At 31.1% G+C, this 26,598-nt stretch overlaps 1 protein-coding gene across 1 annotated transcript in view; it reads left to right on the top strand.

Annotated features, from left to right (window-relative positions):
• The window catches only part of Dhc93AB (Dynein heavy chain at 93AB), a 69,429-nt gene that overhangs the window by 8,505 nt on the left and 34,326 nt on the right, over window positions 1–26,598 (top strand). The window contains exons 9-35 of the mRNA XM_074120352.1: window positions 204–488; window positions 561–671; window positions 3,127–3,281; window positions 4,506–4,701; window positions 4,787–4,923; window positions 5,739–5,857; window positions 6,820–7,012; window positions 7,093–7,257; window positions 7,826–8,051; window positions 8,221–8,298; window positions 8,725–8,898; window positions 8,979–9,148; window positions 9,488–9,710; window positions 10,445–10,611; window positions 11,348–11,513; window positions 11,765–11,888; window positions 12,902–13,050; window positions 17,723–17,968; window positions 20,342–20,566; window positions 20,640–20,866; window positions 20,956–21,094; window positions 22,056–22,289; window positions 23,151–23,329; window positions 23,801–23,936; window positions 25,601–25,735; window positions 25,837–25,956; window positions 26,401–26,543. Of these exons, the coding sequence (XP_073976453.1) occupies window positions 204–488; window positions 561–671; window positions 3,127–3,281; window positions 4,506–4,701; window positions 4,787–4,923; window positions 5,739–5,857; window positions 6,820–7,012; window positions 7,093–7,257; window positions 7,826–8,051; window positions 8,221–8,298; window positions 8,725–8,898; window positions 8,979–9,148; window positions 9,488–9,710; window positions 10,445–10,611; window positions 11,348–11,513; window positions 11,765–11,888; window positions 12,902–13,050; window positions 17,723–17,968; window positions 20,342–20,566; window positions 20,640–20,866; window positions 20,956–21,094; window positions 22,056–22,289; window positions 23,151–23,329; window positions 23,801–23,936; window positions 25,601–25,735; window positions 25,837–25,956; window positions 26,401–26,543 (4,622 nt within the window). The remainder of the gene's footprint in view (window positions 1–203; window positions 489–560; window positions 672–3,126; window positions 3,282–4,505; window positions 4,702–4,786; window positions 4,924–5,738; window positions 5,858–6,819; window positions 7,013–7,092; window positions 7,258–7,825; window positions 8,052–8,220; window positions 8,299–8,724; window positions 8,899–8,978; window positions 9,149–9,487; window positions 9,711–10,444; window positions 10,612–11,347; window positions 11,514–11,764; window positions 11,889–12,901; window positions 13,051–17,722; window positions 17,969–20,341; window positions 20,567–20,639; window positions 20,867–20,955; window positions 21,095–22,055; window positions 22,290–23,150; window positions 23,330–23,800; window positions 23,937–25,600; window positions 25,736–25,836; window positions 25,957–26,400; window positions 26,544–26,598) is intronic.

Genomic DNA, 26,598 nt, shown 5'->3' with positions numbered 1-26,598 from the left:
CGGTACAATTTTACAACCTACACCTGGAGCCAAAATAACGGAAGTTATTCTATCTTAAACTCGAATTTTTTCTTAAGCAGTCAATTACTGGTCCCTTCACCCTAATTAGAAGTCACGATTTTTATTTATTTACTTAAACATTTTAGGGTTGTCAGCCCTGTACAAAGAAAAATTACAACTAATTATTTCTATAATTTTTTCAGAAATTTTTTCTGACAGTAGTTGAATTCGTTAAGTTGGAACGAGTAGAAATAGGAAGCGTTAAAGGAAGTACGCTAAGCGCTCAGCTTGTTGATATTTCTCAACAATTTACTACTTATTTTACTGAATTTTCAAGCAAATCTTATGATATTTTGAATCCTGATGACAAAACATTTGTAGAAGATTATAATATTTTTCAAGCAAATATTTGTGATTTAGATAAAAGATTAGCTGCTATTCTATGCCTAGCATTTGATGATTGTTGTAATCTGGAAGGTGTTTTTAAGGTAATATAAAACAAAATATTGTCGTATATTGTAAAAAATATTACATTAATTTTTATGAATTTATTACTTCAGTTAATCGAGGTTATTGGTTCATTTCTTGAGAGACCATTAATTAAAAAAGAATTTGAAGTAAAATTTATTCAAATTTTGCACATGCTTGCAAAAGAAATTAAAACAGTTCAGGTAAGAATAGTAAAAATCTAGTATGAAAATAACTTTTTAATACTACAATAAAGTACTTTGTACATAGATATAATCTACAATTTTACATAAACCAACAGTTTTTACTAGATTATTGTAAACATTGTTATTTGCACATTATTTTGCTTGTTACACTATTGGTGCTTGATATGCCTAAGTTGCAACTTTGTTGTCCAGTAGCGCTTGAAACAAGTCTCATTTTAGTAGTAATTGAAAGAATCCTCGTCGAAGTTCTTTCACACTCTCCTAAATTCAGTTTTCACCATTCAAATATCTCCATTAAAAAGTAACATGTTTATGTATTTATGCCTTTAAGCATTTATTGTTTAAATCATATCTTTGGATCCGTTTTCTAATAATAATGAGAAGCAAGAAAATCCATTCGTTAAGTCTGAATATGTCAGGAATCTTTAGAGAAATACAATTTTTGAGTTTTCGCCATTATTTATTTTTGCGATGTCTTATTCCCCCGAAAACAGACTATTCTCTTCAAACAAAAAATCAATCAATCAATATTTATTGAATACAATAGCTAGTTACAAGACTAGTAAATAATTACGTATAACATAATAATTATAAATAACAAAAGTATTTAATAGTAGTTATTATAACATCAAAAGAGTCAAGAGCCAAAGATGTTTACTTAGGGGGATGTCCTTGTAAGAGGTAACAAATCCTTCTGGATGTACTCCTTATGTAGGCGGACAGTACTATCCTTTTTGCTGAAAACAGATTTTCCATTTACATAATATGATCCTACAGCAAGTAAGGAGTCTCACGGTTGATTTTAAACAAATCTAAATTTACTTTATTCTGGATTGGAGACAGATCGACCGCTTCCGAACGATAGGATTACAGAGGTGAATCTGTAGATGTTAATACCTAGAAATACTTAAGCGTTACACTTCAGTTCACTCTTACCTCTCAACCATAACTTTGAGGTCAGAATAATGGCTGCTTTATTAGGGCCTAATAAGAATTTCAATGGTTTTTTTTTTCTTTCTTTTTTTTGCGCTAAAACCTAATTTTACATTCTGTGATGTGCAGCATAGTTGAGATGCATTAAAGGAATGATTAAAACAATGATAATTGAGAAGTTATTTTCTTTGTCTTCTTCCAAACGAGATAATTTATACTTTTCATATTGTTACCAATTTTTTAACAGATACGAATTGTTGGACTTCCTTCCACAACGCTTACCAAGAATTCTTGCATTAAAAGTGGTCAATTCAACGTGTTTTCAAGAAGTCAAACTGATTTTAATATTGGAAGGATTTGCCGGAAATTGATTCTTGTAGATTTGTAGATTTTTAGGTAATTCCTTTTCTTGTAAAACCAAGATGATGGTGTTGTTAGATGCTACTGTTGTGCTTCATAGGAAGAGGTGCCAGCTTCAGTTGTGAACTTCTATACAATCCTTGGCTTGTAAAAGGCGGGATAAGAACGTTACACTTTGACATGAAACATAAAAGGGATAATTTTCACTTTGTGGCGGTCTGTCTATTTTTGAGTGACGGGGAGTTCCACTGTTGACGGGTTCAGTCCTGTTGTATCAATGCTCCTTCGGAGGCGGTAGCAAGAAGTCATCAGACTAGCGTGATCTCTGTAGGCTCCGGAGCGGAGATCTAACTGAGCTGTTAATAATTTAATTATTCATTGATGTAGTACAATATTGATGTACATTTTACATTTTCTTAATTCCAATTTCTATAGTTTTTTCTCCTTTCTTTGTGTGATAACTTCTTTTTCTCCACATAAACTTTTGCTTTATGAGTGACTGCCTTGAGTGGGCTGTAAGTAGGTATTTATTATTTTCTTTGTATCATTTGTCTTGTTACCAGTAATGATTTTTATTTTTACACATAATCGCTATGACCTTGAAACTAATGTTAACAAAAGTGTATTATATTACCATTATTATGTTTTAATCAATGTTGAACATTATCAGCTATAAAACAAAATATCTATCAAATTATATTTCTTATATAATATTTTCTCAATATAGGCCTTACATTCAATCGATTCTCATACGTAGAAACCGAAACATATTTACTTATTGTTGACCATGCATTCATTCGCCAACATGATACTTTCTTTCTGCGAGTATCTGGTGAATGAAATGCACAATGTATGCATTCTTGATTTTCTTGCATTCAAAATAGCTCGATCTACCATAGCATCCTTCTGACTCACTACATTTAAAAAACTGTGGTAGCAGGGTAGCATCTTCTACAACCCAGCTCGCAGGCTGGACTTACTTAAGGTTATTACTATCTTCCTAAATGATCTAATAAGTTTTAAAAACATAATGTGTCCTTAAACAATGTAATTCTATCTCGTACGGTTGCTGCTCTTACTCTTTTATCGTTAGGAAAAACGATTGAACAAAATTTACTTCGACTTGTTCTCACAGTATTTCATTTTTTTTTTTATTTAGAAAATATTTGATGCTCAAATGAAGAAATTTGAAAAGAGCGGCAAAGTAGAAGTGGACCTATGTATGCCTCCAGTTGCAGGAGCAATCCGCTGGGTTGACATGCTTAGAGAGAGAATTGACTATTCTGTAACAAAGTTTAAGGCTCTAGAATATTGGTAAAAACAAATTTTCTCTTAAAATGTTCATAAAGCATTTAATTTTTTTTTTTTTTACTTTTCTTAATACAATTTAAGTATTAGCCCTATATTTAATAGTTATTTCATATCTCTATCTTTAGGTAGGTAAATTTTAGTGAATTTTTAAAAGAGCATTAAATACAATTTGAAGAAGGCTGATGAAAAGGATGGCTTGTTAATAACTTATTTAATAAGGTCAGAGGTATCTATAATATTCAAACGCTTGTCCTTCGCGTCCTGTGTCCTGGCAGTTCTATTGCGTTTACCTCTTACTACTATTATTTTTATAGTTCAGTAAAGAAATTTATTTATTTATACAAATTTAAGTATATAATAATAATAATGATAAACTTTATTGATATTAATATTCACATTACAATGGAAAAGCAAAACAACAAAAGCATATACGGCTTGGTAATCCGTCAGTCCGAAATTAAGTGCTTTTTAAAATTATAAAAAGAAAGAAAACTAAAAATGACTATATGGAAGTAGGATTAGAACAAAGCAAAAACCTTCTTAAATTAGGAAGAAAGAAAACAGATATTTTGTAAATGTAATATTGCAAAATTGCTTCCATGAAGCTGAACAATATGAACAATGTCCTCTCTGGTCTCTAAATTACAATAGTGAACACAACTCTACTTCTCTGTCAATAATGAAGTTCAAATAGAGCAGTTCACCTTTAATCTTAAAAAGCCAACTTAATTCTTTCAAATTTTGAGATGTAGATTGACATGTAAACGAAAATAGGCAAGCATGAACATTAAGCTCTTTATTAAAAAAGATATAACCTATTTGTCTGTGTAACACTAGTATCGTACACTTCTCAATGAACTACCCTTATTTTATCTAATAAAACCGCTAACTGATTCTCTCAAAATGTTATGTTAATATAGGAAAAACTAAAACTAAAACCATATCTGTTAGACTGTTTTTTTCCAGCTGTCAAACTAAAAAGCTGCACAATCTCTAGTGCAACAACTCTAGGAAGTCTGTAATATGAAGTTGAACCTCAAAGTAAACATCCGTTAAATATATATTCGTATCGGATAATTAATCAGATATTTGTTATAATCTGTAAATGCAACAGTGTATCTTCTTTCCATATGTATATATGTAATTTCTTTCAATGAGGTCATTGGAAAAAAGTTTCTGCTTGAAAAATCACTTTCAAACTACCCTATAATGTTTAAAATATTTTAGGATCACCAAAGGTGACGAAGCTGAAGAATTGTATAAAAAACATGAAATCCTAATTGAGAGATTTGACAAATTTCAAGAAGTGATTTTCGCTAAATGGGTGGCAAAAGTTGATGAACAAATTGATGAAAATTTAAAGAGAAGCATTATAAGCAGGAATAATTTTAAAACATTAATTGGTTTGAATTTTCATCCTCAGGTAAATGAAATTGCATAAATTTTAATTATTTTGTAAGATTTTCTGTTCCTAATAGAAATCATCGTTTTGTTTAAAACATTTGTAGTTGGAAGCTATTTTAAGGGAAGTCCATTACTTACAACTAGAAGGACAACAAGGTATTCCGCAGTCTGCTTTAGATATGTATTCTAAGCGAGATAAATACAGAGAGTACAACATTCAGCTCAATATGATAATTCAGTGGTAAAATCATTTGTACTGAATTTGATATAGAAAAACACTTTTTACACAATGAAAATTTGACTTAATTGCCTTTTTCGATTTACGTTATTTCTTTAAAAATCAAATGGGATATTTAATTCATCTTCATTTTTATGTGGTCTTTTAAAGCAAACTTTCTGAATATAAATGCATTATTTTGATAATGAAAATTACAACAGATTGAACATAAGTATAAATAATAAGTTGAAAAATTCTATTGCATGTTTTTTTTAAACCAACATCTCGGTTTTATTGACAGATCTTTTTATTGGCTTGGTTAGTTAGTCTCTTTCTTTTCTTGCAGTTTCGAGGTTGGAATGTTTACAACTTTTTAATTATTATTTACATATATAATTTATCCTACAATTGTAGAAAGAACAGAAGTACATTTTAAAAAATTTCAATGACCTTCATAGTTCTTAAATAGCATAAAAAAATATAAAATGTTTCCAGCAACGTTGATAAAAGAAGTTAACAATTTTTTTGCCATTTTGACATCCATGTACCGTTGCCCGAGTTAGCGCTCACCTAATTACCCATTAGGTCATAACTTAAAAAAGTCAGCATGAGCACTGTTATTCATTAAAATATCAATTATAGTAATAGCCAGTTTTAAGACCTGCCAGAAATTTATCCAGAATTAAAAAACTCTTTTGGAAATATCTGGACGACTAAAAATGTTCAGAAAAAGAACCATATTACGATCAAAATTAATGCTTAATGCATTAATTACTACAAATATAATAAAACCACTAATCTTTGGGAGTCAAATTATTAACGATATACTAATTGGACAGGTATAACAAGATGAGAAGAGAAAGTAGATTAGTTGAGTTCGAATTGGTACAAGAAAAAATTGAAGAAATCGATGAATTGATTCAAGAGGCTGAATATAATTTGAATTGGAATTCAGAAGGTAAAAGAAAATTCATTTAATGACATCGCTGAGGCATTTTATTTATTAATTTGAATTTAATTTCAGAAAAAGTTATTTTATTTATTTGTAGAAAAATAAAATTTATTACTTGTTTTGTATTGTACATTACAATTTTACAGCCTGGTTATTCTTCTTAATCTATCGATAGTCACTACTTCTGGAATTTTTGTCTCAGCAAGAATCAAAATCTAGAAATCCAATTGTAATTCACTAATCATAAATCCTTCAGAGATTAAGATGGATGGAATATTTCCGGTTTAGCTTGAAGTCAAGGACTTTCTAACTTATCACCTCGCATACTATTCTTCCATCAAACTTACCCTTACGTACTTTATGGAATACACTTACAATCACAATTATTTCTGGAAAAGCGTAGTAGATCTTTAAGGCCGTAGTGGATTCGTCTTTGCAGCCAGTAAGCACATATATATACTTGATGTTCCGCAGTCTTTCAGGCAGGGCTAGTTGCAATAATTATTTGTCTGTACATTGAGTGCTCAGGCATTAAAGACAGGGGTGATGGGACTGTGGTACTCTTTACTGGACCTGTACCATCCACGGCAGAGTGCCGTTGTAGTACAGCCAAGAAAGCTGTGGTGCAGGCGAAAAGTATAGTTACTTTCCAAATTTTAGATTGGTCAGTTATTACTGGAATGGAAATATGAGTAGGATCTATGATTTTGTACAAAAATATGAGGTTAAGCTGTTTATCTTGTTTCAATTTGGAATTTCCTAAATAAGTCTTTAGTCTCCATTACATTGTCTACTTCACATAGTTGGACAATTTTTTGCTTTTTATTTTTGGAAAACGTTTATAGAAGTTGAAAAGTTTCCAATGGGGGGTCTCTGTTATCTAATTTCAAAATGAAATGAAAAACAGATAAAGTTTCACTTTATTATGAAATGTAAGACTGATTATTTTATCCATCAAATTATTGTAGAGCTTATTGATTACATTGGTAAACTTCACGAGCTTGTCCGAGGAGTTCAAGAACCTTTAGGTAAAACACAAGCGAATGTTAATTCCGTGAGATGTTTAATGGAAAAATGGCTTAGAGCACCCCTTTTTATGAGAAATGATAGCAAGGATTCGTTACTTTCGTTGGACGACAAAGCTGAGAAAATTGATAAAAGGTACTTTGCTTAATACTGTAGGCTCGTACAATTAAAAAAATATATATTTTATTTCTTAAATTATCTTACTTTTTCAACAGGTACAATGAAATCAAAGAAATTGGTGAAATGATACACAAGTTGATAAAGGAAAATCTCATTTTATTTGGAATGGAAGGAAAAGAAGATGCAGATAGATGGAAAGCTTATGTTGACTATATTGATGCTATTGTGAATAATTCGTTACTGCAAACCATTGGGTGCAGGTAATGTTTTTTGCAGAAACCCAATAGGATTGCACTATTTCAAAGATTCCAACCAATCCGTTGCATAGTACACCATTATTTTTATCACTCAGATTATTTAAATGTATAGGATTGGTTGAAATTTCTAGCAGAGAAAATTTAATAATCGAAACAAAATTGGGATAACACATTCGAAAAAAGCAATTCATTGGGCTCGAAATACCGCAATACATAGTTCTTAAACATGAATAATTTTAAACAAATACTTCCATCTCCTCAAAAAGAAATAATTTAAAAACTTGTCACCATTGCCTATAAGATTACAATATTGTATATCTCACCTGATTTATGCTGCTTATAGAATGCAGGGGAGTCTTCAATTGCGTTCATCTCAACATTGGTGTAACTAACTTAAAGCTTTTTATTTTAAAGTGCCATTTTATCTGACCACTGAAGAAGAAACATTCCAGTAAAACGTGTGGCAACAATGAAACCTTCTTTCATACAAATTTATGCCAGCAACTATGGCAAAATAAATAAACATGCAAACAATTTACCGAAAACTGAAAATAATTAACTATAATTTTAGTTTAGGATATATTACGGAGCACATGGACTCAGATAATGATCTTCCACCACTACTGGGAGTTAAATTGACACTAACCGAGATAGATATGGTGTTAAGTTGTCAGCCACCTTTAGATAGTTCGCAAGAAGGTTGTTTCACAAATATCGTAGAAGGATTAATAAAAGATATCATTCATATGGCGACATTAATTCCAAGAGTTTCTCTTTGGAAGAGTGAAAATTATTTGGTAAGTTTATTCCTGTTACTCTTATTTTAAAATTACTTTTATTTTTTTAATTCATAACTTAAATTGTTAAAAATATTAGTTTGTCATTTTTAATTTTAAAAGGGCAATTCCATAATTACGTCTAATAATTATTTACTTTTATTCTAAATTATTAATCAAATGTTTGTAGGAGGATATTGAAAATAATGAAGACATTAGAGAAATGAAGAAAGAAATAATTACTAGTGTGACAAACATAGTGGAGGAGGTAATTTTCTCGAGAATAGAAAAAAATTTACGATAAGAATTACACAAAATTAAACTTAGCAGTAGCTAAAATTAACGTCACATATTGTGAAATAGTTAGCAAAAACCTGTCTAGATAAATTAATTTGAATCTTTTTTATACAAAAACAAAAATCCAACAAGAAAAATTCGTTAAAACAAATTTGTTAAATAATTTAATGCCTTATAAAAAGTAATGGATGCTCCAAATAATGTTATTTTTAAACCCCAGATATCATCTAAATAATCAAAGAAAGAAGTCTTCGCTTGCCTGATCTGCAATTCATGAAAACTGATTCAGAATAATTTCACTGAAGGAAATTAATTTTATTTTCTGTTTCTTCATAATAAGAACATTATTTATTGTTGCCTCGTTGATTTATTTTATTATACCTATTCTAATACTCAGGTAATGGACTATTGCACTGGTTTCGAAATATATAACAATGTTTGGTTGGACGACAGACAGATCTACATGCAGCAGTTTCTCACATACGGCAGACAATTAACAGTTGAAGAAATAGAAACTAATATAATTTCAACAGATGCTTGTTCACCAACTATGGAACAGTTTAAACAACAGGTTATATTTTCCTGAGATAATTTTTCATTTAGGTTAAAAAAAAAATAATGGTTTTTTGCATATCATTATTTTCTTTGCAGATTGATAATTTTGAATCCCTTTACGCAGAAATAGAGGAATTAAAAAACGTCGAAGTATTTGATAAATGGTTTCAATTAGATATATTACCTTTCAAAGTAAGTCTACTAAATGTAGTTAGTAAATGGTCACTGATGTTTAAAGAATACCTGTTGAAACACGTTACTGAAAGGTTTGCTAAAGTAAACTATATTGTAAACAGCTTTTTAACTTTTTTTTTTTTCAGATATTGAAATATGTATTGCATCTAGACGTAACCCTTTATGTTCTATATATGTAATATACGTATATTACTCTTTATATATACATAAATAACATAATTTTTAAAAAAAGAGTGCAATTTTTAAAATTTTTAGATGCGAGAAATCTTCCATTTTGTCTCTCCCTTATCAAGAACAAAATTTGATATTATTTATCTTAATAAAACAATCTACGCTTAATTTAATGAAGCTTATTAAATGAAAAATGAATTAGTTTTTAAGTAATGTTTGAGTTTATTAATGTTTGTTAGTTTATGGGAACTGGCTCACTTCATACAGACTACAGATGAAGGATTAATGCAACCTGTAAAGGAAGGAGATTATGACGCTTTAGTTAACTGCATGGGTTATCTATTGAAAGTAAAAGAACGTCAACCTACTACAGATGAAATGTTCACCCCACTTCAAGATACCATACATTTATTAAAAACATACGAAATGGAACTTCCGCAAGAATCTAATGTTCTTTTACAGGTAATTAAATGTTACAGTTTCATGGGCTTGATAAGATTCATTTATTAATTCTGATCAACTTCTTCTTCTTAATCGATTGTCTTATCTATCCTATGATGTAGAAGCTTTCCAAAAGGACTGCCAGAGGTTCTTTGGCTAATTTTAATCTATTAATTTTCGGGGTTGTGAGGAATTGGCCCACAGTCCCTTAGCGTGGTAGCGGGGATGCCTTCTTTAGGCCTGTACACCGGTCTTTAAAGCTGTCCTAGAAGGATCGCTTCCTAGCGAAGGTAGCCCTGGGTTTGAACTATTTGGACGTTTTGAGATGTATGTATTGTTTGAAGTATTTATATAAATGTACGTGCAAGGTCTCGGTATCTTGCGTGGCTTTTTTTTCATTATTTCTTGTAATAATTCTTCAAAAAGAAGAGTTAGCTATGTGGTTAGCTAACCACAGGACTCTCAGGTCCCTGGTTCGAATCAATCTGCTGGTCATTAGATTGTCTCTTCCTGGGAGCTTCTTGCAGCTCACTGTCTAGTGTGGCTAGTCGTGTTTGTAATGACAGAATGATGTCCGAAGGCCGATATTGTTTTTTTAAAAAAACTCCAGACGCCAATGATGTTGACGCGCTCTAAATAAAATCTTTAACAATCTTATTTTTAAAATTTATTATTTATTGCGGATTTGGAGTTTCCATAATATAATTTCCACAATATATGTAGTTATCTATAATTTAAAACCATTATACTTACAGGAACTTCCGGAGCAATGGAATAACACAAAGAAATTAGCTTCTAACATAAAACAACAGGTGTCACCATTGCAGGCAGCTGAAGTAGTATCGATTCGGAAAAAAATTTCATTATTTGATATCAAGCAGGTGAAGCTGAGAGAAAACTTTAAGAAATCCGGTTTCCTTAGGTAAAGTGAACAGTTATGTAAAATGGAATTATTTCTTTCTAGATGTGATTAATATTATGGTACTCTTTCTTGTTGGTTAGACTCGTGTGCGTCAACTCAACTACCTTATCCGTGGTAGCATGCACTATTCTTAAAGTCTAATGTCAAAGTCCTTTGTAGAAGTTATTATTTTGAGTGCTCTTGAATTCTTCTAAGATAATTTTATCAAAAATATTTGCAATTTGCTTGGACATTCTAATAGAATAACAATTAAATTCCCCTTGGGGTTTTAGTTAGTATCGATCGCTTCATATTGATGATAAACTCACATTTTAACTTTCTAATAGTCTGTCTTTAGCATGCTTTATTCCTTAATTCGCTGTCCATTGTCTCCTATTATCAGAGTACAGTTGTTTAAAAATGCTGCACTTACATTTCGGAGATCGACTAACTTTATTTGTGATTCAACATCTTTTTAAAGATGCATTAAAAATTTCGTTTATCTATCCGTTGCAATTAAATTATTATCTTTCTATGTGCATTCTAAGTGGAAGGATCCTATTGTTTTATATAAACTATATTAAAGGTTTCTAATTTCTGTCCCATCTGTAGCTACTATTTCAACAAAGATATTTAAAGATTCACATTTGTTTGCAATTACGACTGCGAATAATTTAAAGCTAACAAATTTCGGAGAAAATTAAAAACAAAGAAAAAATAATAATTCAATCCAATAATAAAATAATATGCTTTCTAGGTATGACTGCAAAGATCCATATGACGACTTAGATGATTCAAATAGAATGTTGGTTGAATATGAAGAAGAAATGGCCCATCTGCAAGAGTCTGCTTCATTATTTGAATTAAATATTCCCGAATTTAAATATTTGAAACAATGTAGAAAGGAACTGCGCATGCTAAAAGTAATGAATAATTAATCTGTATCCAGGGACGGATTTAGAAGAAATTCAAACAAATTTCGAGATTTTTTTTTTTTGAAAATTATGCTTCTTTTAAAATCCGTCTCTGTACCCATGATATATATTGTGTTGTTTTTAATTTTTTTTTTTTTTTTAAACTGCTACCTGTTCAAGTTTCAAAACATTTAAATAATATACATTCATGGTATTGTGCATTACCGTTCTAAATAATAAAATACAATTCACATTTACAGCAATTATGGGATTATGTTTACATCGTACGAACATGTATAGAAGACTGGAAGAAGACACCTTGGAGAAAAGTTGATGTAGAAAACATGGATATTGAATGCAAAAAATTTGCTAAAGATATTAGAGGTAACGTTTATATAATAAAATAATTAAGAATATTTGCTACATAATTACAGCCTTCGGTGCAAACGTAATCTGGACTTGTCAGGGGTTGGCCCAGCACTTTGTATACAAATAACTTGAGTGTCTTATGCATTTATTTACACTTTAATTTACAAATATCGCTCTCGTTTTTAAATATTTTTCTTTTCACACTATCTTGTTTTTTTGTTGCACATCAACATCAGAGGTAATTGATGTTCCCCGCCTTTACAGTGAACTTCCGGCTTTCGGACAATATTGCATACTGTCCATGTCCATGATCGGACCATCAGAAGCTTCTTGGAAGAAAAATATCTGGGAGCATGCAGGACTTGAACCCGGGAACCCCGCGTGGGAGTCTAGTACACTAAACACTCACATTTACGGTTCTAATTATTATTATTATTTGTTCATACGAATTCATACATTAAAAAAATAATAAATTTACTTACTTGAATAATAAATTTACTTACTTGAATAATAAATTTACTTACTTGAATAATAAATTTACTTACTTGAATAATAAATTTACTTACTTGAATAATAAATTTACTTACTTGAATAATAAATTTACTTACTTGAATAATAAATTTACTTACTTGAATAATAAATTTACTTACTTGAATAATAAATTTACTTACTTGAATAATAAATTTACTTACTTGAATAATAAATTTACTTACTTGAATAATAAATTTACTTACTTGAATAATAAATTTACTTACTTGAATAATAAATTTACTTACTTGAATAATAAATTTACTTACTTGAATAATAAATTTTATGTATCGGTTGTCACTGAAAGAAAAAAACTTTGTTGTATTAACGCAGAAACCACCAAAGACATTTTCACGGTAAGCACTCTGTGAATCGGCGCGCGTCCAAGCGGCATTTTTGTTTTGAACTTAAAAAAAAAGTATTATATATTTAAATTTTACCATTAAACTTGATATCCTTTTTTCAAAAAGTAATAAAATATCCATCCTTTCTCTTTACAGCCTTAGATAAAGAAATGAAAGGTTGGGATACTTACTTAACCCTTGAAGCTACAGTCAAAAATATGTTGACATCTTTGAGAGCAGTGGGTGAATTACAAAATGCTGCGATAAGAGAAAGACATTGGCATCAGTTAATCAAGTCAGCAAAAGTAAGTTTGATTTTGCTTTGGATTGTGAATTTTTTAATGACTTTAATAAGCATTGTTTTACAATAGCTAAAGATATTTTCATTGTAAACTTAATTGTGGCTTCAATTTCATTTATTTGTTATTTTATGTGCTGCATTAAGTTTTATTTAAATGAAAAAATAATTCCAGCTTAATATTGTCAATAAAATTTTTATTTATGACTGATTTGCAACAAACATAAGACCTAGAAAGAAGAAAAAATTATTTTTAAATACCATTTATTATTTTTATTCAAAAATAATCAATATTTTTGAATAAAAACAATAACTAAATGTACAATATAATAATTAATGACAATGTCAATAAATAACAAAAATAAGAATAATAAAACTGAATTTTTGCTGATAATTGTGGTCATAATTGATTATTGAAAGAACTGGTGAATATACAACAGGATAATGGTTAGATATCAATTACAGTAATTTATTCGTGGTTTAGTTTTAAATAATTTCAAAACATCTGCAACAAATATTTTAAAGAATAATAACAAAAAATATGCAAAAGATAAAGTAATTAACTACTAAGGCAAATATTTTAAAATAAAGCGTCATAAAATGAACTTGAAAGCAATTTTATTTTAGCAAGAGATGCTTTTTGAAAAACTTGCGTGCGCTTGGAGTCGCAGGTGTTTAATTCTTATTTCGGCATGATTATAATTTTCTAAATAGAAGAGTAGTTCCATCTAATTGTCGTATCGCTTGATGTTTTATAACTCGCGGTTATTCACGCTGTAATTTCCATAAATTTGGGGCTGAAATATCTTAATGTAAACTTAGTTATTTAAGAGGCTGGCTTCAATGCGTCTTTAATTTATTAATGTACCATAATGCAAAAGGTTTAAACTACCTTCTTCACTGTATATACTGCACCTCTAAAATTTGACTAATTTTAAATTGTTGAACATACAAATTTGTACATTTACTTGTATATATATTCTTTTAAAGCTGTAAATTTGCCTCGCCGTTATTATTTGCATGTATTTCAGAGCATTGTTTCTCTACCTCCACAATTTACTGTAAGTATAAACTGTATATATGTAAATAAGCTTGTAAAAGATATAAATTAACTTTGCTTATTTTATCTCGATTTAATGCTTTTATACATTTTATCGCAATAGCAGTAGCTTCAATGTAGTAAGGTTAATTGATGACTGAATAGGTTTTGCACGTTATCTCATTTTCTTTTTTTTTTTTATTAAAAAATTGTTGGTAGTTTTATTTGTCCATAAGCGCACCATTAGCAATTAGAGAATTATTTAATATCCTTCAAAAGAAATGAAATGACGAAGAAAGAAATGAAAAAGTAACTCTCATTAGTTCCAGTAGTCTCTGTCTCTTTCTTTCTTTTCTTTTATTAAGATTTGAGAATAAGAAGAATAGGAGAGAAACTATGGTTACTATGGTAGCATTCTCTCTCATTCGGCGAGATGAATTGTCAGAAATGGTAGGAGGCGAGAGACAGTACGAAAAGATTAGAGCAATCAGAGAAAGCTTTAGTATTAATGATTTTTTTTTTTTTTTTTTTTTTTTTAGCGAGTAGTTAGTTATACGAATAGCATGTTGAGGTCGTCATGAACATTAAGATATATGATATATAAAAAGAAGCTTCAACTATCTGTTGGAGTACTTTCAATTGAAATGTCTGAATAGTTCATACTTTTATCGATTTGGCTGAACGAAACAGACGCCTGCATTGGTTTGATAATTATTTAGTATATTAGTTTTTAGTTCTGTTGGTAATTTAGAAGGACTTCTGTGGAGTTGGTAAAGATGTTTAGCACCTTTAGTCATTGCTGGTATTTTAAGTTTTGTTCTATGTAAAGTTTAGGAAGAGGAGTGTTTTAAAGTGAAGGACAAGAACTTCTCCGGAGAACTGTCTAAATTTAAAGTAATATAGAAAGAGATTGGGCCGTTTTGGAAATCTTTTTTAGGAAGAGGTCTTCAAATCAAAAATTGTTATAGATTATAACTCAAAAAGGACTGTGAGTAGACCGTAGTAAAGGAACAGGATCAGATTCTTTCTTTTCTACGCTGTGGAAATACTGCATAAACTAGATCCTTTGCAAACGGGAGTGAGAACTGACACTAGACGTTCACCGTTTTTGTTCGTCCGAGTTTCATTGTAATTGTCCTGAGAATGGAAGGGTTTTGATCTTTTTTTTCCTTTCTATAAAATGGACATGTAATATTGTTACTTAATGATTAGCTCTGCTATTTAGACAAATAATCAATAAGTTAGAAGATTATTAGAATATTTTGCAATGTTATCTTCTTGTCTATCTCACATACACACTACTTGCACAATGCTAAATTATATTATCAGATAATGAATGAGTGTAGATGTAGTAGCATATTTTATTTATTTTCACGTAAAAAGCAACTTACGATTTTAGTGAAATTAATCAATACTTTGTGACTCGAATGCTTGGAATATTTTCGATTTTATTTTTTACGAAAAGTCGAAGTTATAGAATAATATTTGTAGAACAATAAAAATCAAGTAAGTTGTGATTTTTGCTGATAAAAGCAAAACTTAAAGTCCAAAGGAGAAACCACAATACACAGATAGCTAAGGATTCCGAGTCAGAGTAGTAACCAGGATTTTACGTTCCATTCAAAAACTACCGCTTCCTTTATTCCTTATAGATTTGGAACCCCTGGCAAATAATCCTGAAATTTTCAAACTAACCACTTTTTTACACTCAAAAATTTAAAATAGAAGGACCTCATAAAAATAACACTCAACCAGAGTGTGAAATGAGCTGGCAACCATCCATCAACTTCTTGCACTAATTCAAAAGATATCCACCTACATGGCACAACGCACAAATAAATTCAGTGATTAAGAAGGAACATCGAGCATAACTGCAACGATCAATAACCTGTAAAAAACATCTAAAGGCCTTCAAGAATATCGACAAAACCTCTTATCTCTTTAACAGATAATTTTTTGGTTTTGGAGGTTCGATACTTCCTTTACCCTATCGAAGCTGGTGTTCCCAGGGTAGTATTCTTCGATATACACTGCCACTCAAAAGTTTAAGACCACCTGTTATTTATATTAATTAATAAGTTTTAATCACTCAAAACCCTAATTACACTTACGGTAGGCGTACGTACAATGGCGGTGCTTCAAAAGACGTGTATAAGATTGTAACAGGTGACGACGAATCATGGATATATGCGTATGAGCTGGAAACTAGACAGCAGTCGACTGTATGGGTGTTTCAAGATGAACCAAATCCAACAAAAGTTGTTCGCGCTCGAAGCACTTCGAAACAAACGGTCGCCAGTTTTTTCGGAAAAACTGGTCATGTGGCAACAGTGCCTTTAGAGCAGCGGTTCTCAACCTGTCGGTCGCGACCCCGGCATACAAAAATACATATTTCCGATGGCTTTAGCCGCTGAGAAGCCGCGCTACCGTCTGCAGCAGCGCTATTCAGCTGGAACGCACGCCGTCATGGCCGTTAATGTTATTTATTGGAATTAGTAATAAATATTTCTCAATATATAATTTAAATATTGTTTTTGTGATCAATCACTACGTTTAAATTATGTTTGATTTGTAGCAATGAGAATACATAATGCATATCAGGTATTTACATTCCGAATCATAACTGTAGCAAAATTACAGTAGTTATGAAGTAGCCACCAAAATTATTCTTTGGTTTGGAGTCACCGCAACATGAGGAACTGTATTGCGGGGTCACGCCATTAGAAAGGTTGAGAACCACTGCTTTAGAGGAACGTAGAACAGTCAATTCTGAATGGTACACAACCATTTGTTTGCCGGAAGTCTTCGATGAAATAAGGAGAACAAACAAGCGCCGTCGGATCATTCTTCATCAAGACAATGCCAGCTGTCACACATCTCGTCTAACAACCGACCATTTGAGCACTCAAAAAATCGAATTAATGGGTCATCCGCCGTTCAGTCCTGATTTGGCACCAAATGACTTCTTTTATTTTCCGAACGTCAAGAATAAATTACGTGGACAACGATTTTCGTCGGTAGAAGAAGCCGTTGATGCATTCAAAAACCAGGTATCTCAAGCGGAATGAAAAAGTGCTTTGACAAGTGGTTCGAACGCATGCAGAAGTGTACGAGTATAAATCATAAAGAAGAATATTTTGAAAACAATAAAGTCATTTTCAATGACAAATTACTGTTTTTTTATTATTAGGCTCAAAATATAAATAGTGCCCCTCGTATATTAACTGTGTACTTCTGTTAACATATATTAAAGCTTCATTGTTGAAAAACAATGTTAGTTTGTGTTATTTATTCCAAAATATATCGAATATTCTCAAAAAATTGTGGTGGTCCTAAACTTTTGACCGGCAGTGTATATAAACGGAGAACATTCATGTTTGGGAAAATTCTCGCAAGACGACTTTGCACAACAGTCGAGAAAATACATGAAAGCTAATGAAAAACCTCTCTTTCATGTATTCACTTAAACGGTTAGCGGATGATGTAATACTAATCGCATGATTACTTGAAATCTGATTATACTCCGTTCACTTTACTTTGCTATGCTCATTCGTAGGCAGTAGATTTGGTTAGCTACTACTCGTAATTATGCGGCAATTGTCCAACTGGTAGTTACTATTTTTAACATTATTACCAATAGGTCGAATTTGTGATGGACATGAACACAACATTGGCTGATCTACTAGCTTTAAATCTTCATGAATGTGAAGATGAAGTTAAAAACATTGTTGATAAAGCAGTTAAAGAAATGTCTATGGAAAAGATGCTACGAGAACTTGGCATAACTTGGGCAGCCATGGAACTTGAACAAGAACCTCATCCAAGAACTGGCTGCATTTTACTCAGAGCAAGTGAACAACTAATCGAAACTTTGGAAGAAAATCAGGTAAAAATTGTGGGTTAACTATTTTTAGTGACTATTATTACAAATGTAGGGTTTTATTTCTTTTGATTGAAGTGGTGAAGTGACTTATGAACAGAAGTGTATATAAATTTTATATATATACAGTTCATTATTTTTGGTGACTGATTCATAGTTTCAATAGGATGAAAAAGTAACTGCCAGTTTCAGTCATGATATATTTTTAATATGCCGATTCTTTAAACACATATCACACACAAACTGATTACACTCTGTCAATGAGTAGACAAAACAGAAGACACATCAACCCTTTAGTGATGTAAAATAGTACATTGTCAATCCCTAGGTCCCTAGGACGAAAGCTCGGCATAATAAAAATATATCATGACTGAAACTGGCAGTTATTTTTTCATTCTATAAATATACAGGGTGACCATGGTTACAGGCTCCACCCACTTTTTTTTTTAACGGCGGGAAATTTCGAAAAAATAAAAAAACACGTATTTAATCATTTTTAGTCTAGTTTATTTTCAGTGATTGACCCATTTTTTTAAACCCTTGTATCTCGAGATACAGCATCCAACTTTTGTTTTTCAAATGGAACGTTATAGTTTTCTTTGCACATTTTTATAGTATTTGAGCTCCTAAAAAAAACAAAAAAAAATTTTTTGAAATCGGTTTAGTTTTTCAAAAGTTATGGTAATTTAAAATATGAAAAACAAATTTCAGTTTATTGTCAAAATTAAGTTATTTTTTTTAAAGAATCTGTTCAAACTGGGCACAATCAACGGATAGGCAAACCAAAACTCTGGACTCCCTCGCTTTGCTTGTAGCAGCACTTATGGTGGCGAAGTGAAGATCTAGGCAGGCTAGAGTTATTCGACGTTCAAGTTGTTTTTTCTACAAACGTTTGGTGTGGAGTTTTAGGAAATCAACTAATCGGCCCATACTTCTACAGAGAGAACTTAACTGGTGCAAGGTATCTAACTTTTTTTAAGAGACATTTTGTCAGTTCTGCTTGAAGATGTTTCTCTACAACGTCGGCTAGATATGTATTTTCAGCAAGATGGTTGCCCGGCACATAATGCGAGAGTTGTTCGACGTTACCTGGACAGAAATTTCTATGAAAAGTGCTTGGGAACTCATTGTCCCATCCAATGGCCACCTCGATCTCTGGACTTAACCCTAATGGACTATTTTTTGTGGGGATATCTAAAAAATAAAGTGTACAGTAACCTTAATCCCGTGGCTTCAGTTGATGATCTGAAACGTCGAATAACTCTAGCCTGCCTAGATCTTCACTTCGCCACCATAAGTGCTGCTACAAGCAAAGCGTGGGAGTTCAGAGTTTTGGCTTGCCTACCCGTTGATAATGCCCAGTTTGAACAGATTCTTTAAAAAAAATAACGTAATTTTGACAATAAACCGAAATTTGTTTTTCATATTTTAAATTACCATAACTTTTGAAAAACTCAACCGATTTCAAAAAAATTTTTTTTGTTTTTTTTAGGAGTTCAAATACTATAAAAATATGCAACAAAAAATATAACGTTCCATTTGAAAAACAAAAGGTGGATGCTGTATCTCGAGATACAAGGGTTTAAAAAAATGGGTCAATCACTGAAAATAAACTAGACTAAAAATGATTAAATACGTGTTTTTTATTTTTTCGAAATTTCCCGCCGTTAAAAAAAAAGTGGGTGGAGCATATAACTTTGGTCACCCTGTATAAACCTCTACCTCTGCATTCTGATTGGTTCCTAATTGAAAACTATTTCATGAACAATTCTAGATTAGTCTTTTTTCCCCCGAATATATTTGATAAATTATCATTTCAGTCCATAAAAATTTCTGTTCAAATGTAAGCACATTTATGGTTAAGAATCTTATTTGTACTGGAGGGAAAAAGAATCAAGAGAAGAAAATCTGCATATCTTTTTGTTAATATGGCCGTATGGCTAATTACCTTTTAATGAAAACTGGTTTACCAAACATTATCAAAAATTATTTAATGGGAGGTTAAAATTTATAATTATTTAATGGAGAGGAACCAATGGATTTTCGGTGAAATTTCTTGGATAGATTTGCAGCTATTTTCTTTAGGCTTTGAATAATTTGAAAAATGTTCAAAAGTTCATAATTTAAATCATTTAAAATTAAGGTAAAGTAAAACTTTTCAGAAATATAAAGAATTGCTTTGCAAATAGTATTTTATTAACATTTATGGAATGATTTCTTCGAGAGCCCAACATAGGCTATTAAATTGTAGATTCTTCTTAAATGAGTCTCCTGTCGTTAAATTTTAAACTGCTATGAGAAAATCTAGTAATATTTCTTCAAAATTAAGTTTTTACTACAAATGTTGTTAACAATCTAATTATTATTATTGTTTTAAAGGTACAGTTACAAAATTTGATTACATCAAAATTCATCGCCCACTTTTTGGAAGAAGTATCCAGTTGGCAGGCAAAACTTTTGCTAGCTGATCAGGTAATAACATTGTGGTTTGAAGTCCAACGTACTTGGACTCATTTAGAATCAATATTCATGAGTTCAGAAGATATTAAAAAACAACTTCCTCAAGATTCTGATCGCTTTTATAAAATAGATTCAGTTTTTAAGGTATGTAAAATCAACCAAATCACATCCACCTGTATTTGTTTATTTGATTTAATTACTTAATCAATTTTGGTAGTCTCTTCTAGAAGATATGATTAAAATTCCAAATGTCCTTCAAGCTACAAATAGACCAGAATTGCTAACAAAATTAGAAAGTTTGCAAGTTGAATTGACATTATGTGAAAAAGCTCTAGCTCAATACTTAGAAACTAAGAGGCTTAAATTTCCAAGGTTTTATTTCGTTTCTTCAGCTGATTTACTTGATATTTTGTCGAATGGCAATAATCCATCACTCGTAATCAAGTAGGAAAAATTAAATATTTGAACCCCAAAGTTACGGTTATATTAAATTTTAACTTTTTAATTTTTTTCGCTATCATTTTTTTTTTTAGGCACTTAATTAAGCTCTTTGATTCTCTATCAAGACTTCAATTTGATTCAGAATCTGATGGTCCTTGCAAAGCTTTGGGAATGAAAGCAAAAGATGGAGAGTATGTACAGTTTAGTGGGAGTTGTGACTGCACAGGACCAGTTAGTAAACAGAGATAATTTAACTACTATTAAATATTATTAGATAATATTATTTTAACATCTACTTGAAAATATTAAATAATAATCCCTTAAATATCTTCAAGCTTAATATCATTTCTTCATTCTTATAATTATTTTGGAGATTCTCATTTAGGCGGGCTTTATTAGTCAAAATACTAATCAAGTGTCCTGAACGGAGACGAATAGTTTACTTATAAATCTCATAACATATTATCAAAAATAAAATCCTTGGCAATGACTGGGAATCGAACCGCAATAAATACATCTTAGCTTTGCATAGCACCTCTAACCGCTTGGCCTTTCTTATGAGTTTTTATAAAAAAACGAATTAATTTTAGAATCCAAGATATTTGAATATTTAAAGATAATATGTTAGACTCAAGGCTTTATGGTTCATTTATTAAGAAGTTCATGAAAGTTGCACTGTACTACCCACAAATGCCTAAGTAGAGTTAATCTTGGAAATAATTCTACAAGGAGAATACCTAGGCACATACTGCTCACGTGGAGACTACATAATCACACTTAACTGCACCATCAAAAGAGCCGTCTCACACACTTAACAATGTACCAATAGACCTTTTCTGAACTCCAACCTCTAAACTCACAGAAAAAAGACCTTTCCTGTAAGTAATAAGTAAGTCATTACTTATTTCAGTCTAGATAAGTTAATAAATGCGATTAAAAAATAATCATTTCAAATCAAAGTTATGAATCGTAGTTGGCTTGATTTATTACGAGAACAAGTGTGTGTCCAGAACTTGGCATTCTAGTTACGAAGTTCACAAGTAAGTCAGACAAATTTTTTTCTCCCTTCATTATGTGAGGCAGGCGAACTAACAAGATCAAAGAATATTTGTTTTTATTTCACTATTAATAAGTATGTCAGAAAAATAAAACTGTTAAAAATTTATTAATTAAAATAAAATAAAATTCCCAGGTAGAAACATGGCTGAACAGAGTACAATCATCAATGCGTGAAACAATTAGGCATAGCTTTTCTGAAGCTGTGACTACATACGAAGAGAAAGCTCGAGATCAATGGTTATTTGATTATCCTGCACAAATTTCTTTATGCGCAACACAAATATGGTGGACAACGGAAGTAAATATGGCTTTTGCCAGGCTTGAAGAAGGCTATGATAACGCTATGAGAGATTACCATAAAAAACAGGTTTTTCTAAAATTGTTTTAATGAAATCTAAATAACAAATATTTAACTATGTTTTGCGATGTACTAGAACTCTAGAATAATCGGTCTTATAGCAGTGATGTCAAACTACTCGTATATTTAATAAATCACAGATTAATGTATATTTATATTTATATAACAGATGAGGTCATTAAGTAAGTAACATAATATATAATAATTGGAAATGTATTCCAGTCTGGTCAAATGCTTTTTATTCCAACCTCATCAAAAAGTATTTAATTATCAGCAAAAATATGGTGCCATGAGACCCGAACATCACTCCCCGGGCCTCTCTCCAAATTCTTCACGGAACTTCTCTTTTTAGAAGTCACACATTTTTTGGGTAATGTTACTTCTAATTTCCCACTTTCTCCGCCTAATCCTCCTCATTGCTTTCGAAATGACAGTCGGATCTACTAACAGCAGATAGGCGTAGGTATACTGTTCCAGATTAGTGCAAATTTCAGCCACCATTGACAGTCAGTTTTAAGCCTTGTAATTGTTATGTTTCTTTTCTAGTGTTCTTAAATGTCTTGGGGTTAATTAGAATAATGGGACGGAGATTTTTTTAATTTATACTCTTCTTTTTTTCAGTAATAGAGACCGACTATTTCGCTATAAATCTGAAAGGACTAACTTAAGCGGTTAAATAGAGATATTTTCATCTCCATTTTCTATGACTGTTAGTGCTTTCGTTTGACATTCAATAGGAAAAATTCTTCGTCGAATTAAAAAAAAAAAATACTATACCGAGAACTTTCTTCATCAATTGAACCAATTTCTCAATTTTCATCAATTGTTCAAACCTCTTATTGGTCAAAACAGATTTTGTTTTATTTTTAGATTTCACAATTGAGTACTCTCATTTCATTATTATTAGGCGAGTTATCAAAGCAGGATAGACAAAAAATTATGACAATTTGTACTATAGATGTACATTCTAGAGATGTGGTGGCAAAACTTATACAATCAAAAGTGGATACCTCGGCAGCATTTCAATGGCAATCTCAGCTGCGTCATAGGTAAATATCTAAAAAGAACAAAATTAATAATGTATAAGAAGCATTGTTTATAATAAAATTTATGTTGTAATAAATTAAAACAATACATGGTCAGTATTATAATAAATATATATTGTTATAATTTATTTTAAAATTATTTGTCATGTTCGATAATGAATACGAAAGTGTGAATGCTAAAGTTTCGATTTTATACTTTTTTCAAAGCTTATAAATTTGCGTGTTTAATAAATGCTGATTGGAGAGTCTGTAAATGTACATTGTTAATATGCAAATTTTGTGCATATATCTTGAAGAAGATACAAGTTGCATCGAAACTTTCACATTTACTCATTTTATCAGTACTCGCAGCACAAATAATTTAAAAATAATCATTACTGACGGCTGATTTATTACATTATAATTTATAATAATAATTTATTTAAAATATAATCTATAACATAAATTTCTGTTTATTTATGGTTCCAACAAAAGATGGGATGATAAAGAAATGGATTGTTTCGCTAACATATGTGATGCCCAGTTTCGATATTTTCATGAATACCTAGGTAATACTCCAAGACTAGTAATTACACCTCTTACTGACAGGTGTTACATCACCCTTACTCAAGTAAATGATTATTGAATTCAATAATATTAGTTATTAAGACCAATTTATTCTTTATTTGTACACAAAAATAATTAGTTTGAAAAATAGATTTTAATCAAAGCTAAATCACAGCGTAAATTATTATATAAAATAGAGTTAGAACATTAAAAACACAATTAGAAAGATCATCGAAGAAATGGTCTTTAAAAGATATCCAAGACTAGAAAGATTTCTTTTTCTCACAAAGTAACCAATTAGGTTTTGAGCACGCTTACTTAATTGTTTTATAAATATAATATTTTAATTGACAACTCAAATACGCAATGCTCAGAGTTAAAAATTTGATTTTATCTTGGGGAGTAAGCATTCCGGACATTAATGAAGCAGTAATTGTTTCAATCGGTCATAATTAGGACGATAAAAAGTTAGTCGATTTAATAGTAAAGGATGTTGGCGAGAAAGCTCACAGAAAGAAAATAAATTGACAAATAATTACAAACTCTTCGTTGGACATCAAGGGTGCTAACTGATGTGCAATTTTTGCAAAATTATACCGTGTTAATACTTTAACCATAAACTACTTAATTTTAGTTTTCATTTATTATGTTGCTAAAATTCTGAGTTCGCAGATAATTGCTTAACCAATGTAGAATCTTGTCAAGGCAACCTTTTTTTTTTAGGCTCCATAAATTATGCACTCAATAATTTTCTTTTGAAATCCATTTTATTAAAATAGATTTTATGCAGAATTTCCGGAGCGTCATTCTTCCATCAAACTCTTCTCTTGATGTTAAATCAATATTGAAGTAACATTTAGTAAAAATTCAAATTTGAAGCTTGAAAATGGCAGTGAGCGGCAGTTGGTGTAAGCGTTATTTCCTTTTTTATGAAACTAGGGTTTCCAGAACATTCTCTCTTGGCTTCTTCTTCTTTGCGAGTTTGTTCTAGAAAGACCTGTCCGCTGCTCAATGCAAAAGATCTATACAATAGAGGGGTTTTTGCCAGAGTAGAGAGGCTTCTCAACACCTTCGTTGCTAAAACGCATTGTAACTAAATAGAACTTGATAACGATTGTGCTAGATATTGAGCAAACTGATCTACATACGCTTAGTGCATTGATGGTCCCATTAACTAGGATAGGACTTGATTTTACAGATCGTTGGCAAACCTACTCATTACCCTTCTTCTCTCTGGTCGCAATTGATGGTCAAAACGACTTTTCCTAACCATATACTGAGATTTTACTGTAAATCCACCTAGATATCAGATTCCCTGTGGACAAAAGTCCATTTTGCCGTACTGACGTCCATGCTTTTTTGATTAAAGTCCTCCTGGCAGAGGCCCTCTCCCAGATGGTATTTTTAAATGCTTCTTCTGTGTCAGTAAAATCACAAATTACTGTTTCCTTTACACTTATAGCTTTTCATTTTTCTGTTCGGTGATAACGTGCAGGAATCGTGTTTACTTGATCACTTTTTGGCGTGGTGATGCTCTAATTGTACTTTGTAAGGAAGACAAAATATCTAAAGAAAGAATGTATATTGCCTTTTTACTTTCAAATGTCGTTTATCACACACAACTACATCCATACATATATAAATAATATGTAATATATTTATATGTTTACGATATGATAAGAATAACTGTCATAAGTATGTTTCTAATTCTGATTGCTGCCATTACAGTCTCTCCATTTAGTGATGGGAGGTGGCCCAGCTGGTCCAGCGGGAACAGGCAAGACTGAAACTACAAAGGACTTAGGCAGAGCACTAGGAATGATGGTTTATGTCTTTAATTGCTCTGAACAGATGGACTATAAAGTGAGTATGATATTGAAATATTTGTTTTGCTTTTTACAGAAGTTACATATATGTAAGAGAAATTACCAAAATATACGAATATAAACAAATTTATTTTTTAGTCCTGCGGAAACATCTACAAAGGCTTGGCGCAGACAGGAGCATGGGGTTGTTTTGATGAATTTAACAGGATATCTGTAGAAGTATTATCTGTCGTAGCAGTGCAGGTGAAGTCCTTACAGGTACAGCATATTTTATGGCTCAACAAACCATAAGAAACCAATTTAGAAATAAACATATTATTTAAAAAATTATAAAGAAGGATATTGACATCTTTCTTACCTAGGTTCAATACTAAATTCTCTTCACTTGAAATAGGGTAGCTAGTTGATTCTTGTCCAATAGTTAGACGAAAGAATATCGTGCTGTTTACTAACGTGAAGTCATATAAATTTAAATTATTTGGCATTCTGTCGATAACTGGCATACAAAACTTGCAACAAAAATGCCCAAGTATGGCGACATCTTTCAAAATAAATGATAGCAGTAACACTGTTTCTTCATCTTCTATCTCACATTGCTCGCTCTTTCTTCTCACGAGGTCCTATGAAGGGAAGTAAAGAATTAACAAAAAAAATTCACAAAATTCTAATCAATCATAAATCATCACTTTTTCATTGTTTCAGGATGCAATAAGAGAAAAGAAAGCCACTTTTAATTTTATGGGCGAAATGATATCAATGGTTCCTACAGTAGGCTTGTTCATCACTATGAATCCCGGATATGCCGGTAGGACGGAGTTGCCTGAAAATTTGAAAGCATTATTTAGGTAAATAACATCGCACTTTTCTATTTATAATACCTTTAATTTTTTTTAAATGTTT

This window comes from Rhodnius prolixus, unplaced genomic scaffold, assembly GCF_049639745.1.
Source record: "Rhodnius prolixus isolate KJV_2025 unplaced genomic scaffold, Rpr scaffold_2, whole genome shotgun sequence".
Taxonomy (NCBI): Eukaryota; Metazoa; Arthropoda; class Insecta; order Hemiptera; family Reduviidae; genus Rhodnius; species Rhodnius prolixus.
Note: the sequence above shows the minus strand (reverse complement) of the source record. Positions and strands in the feature narration are given on the sequence as shown.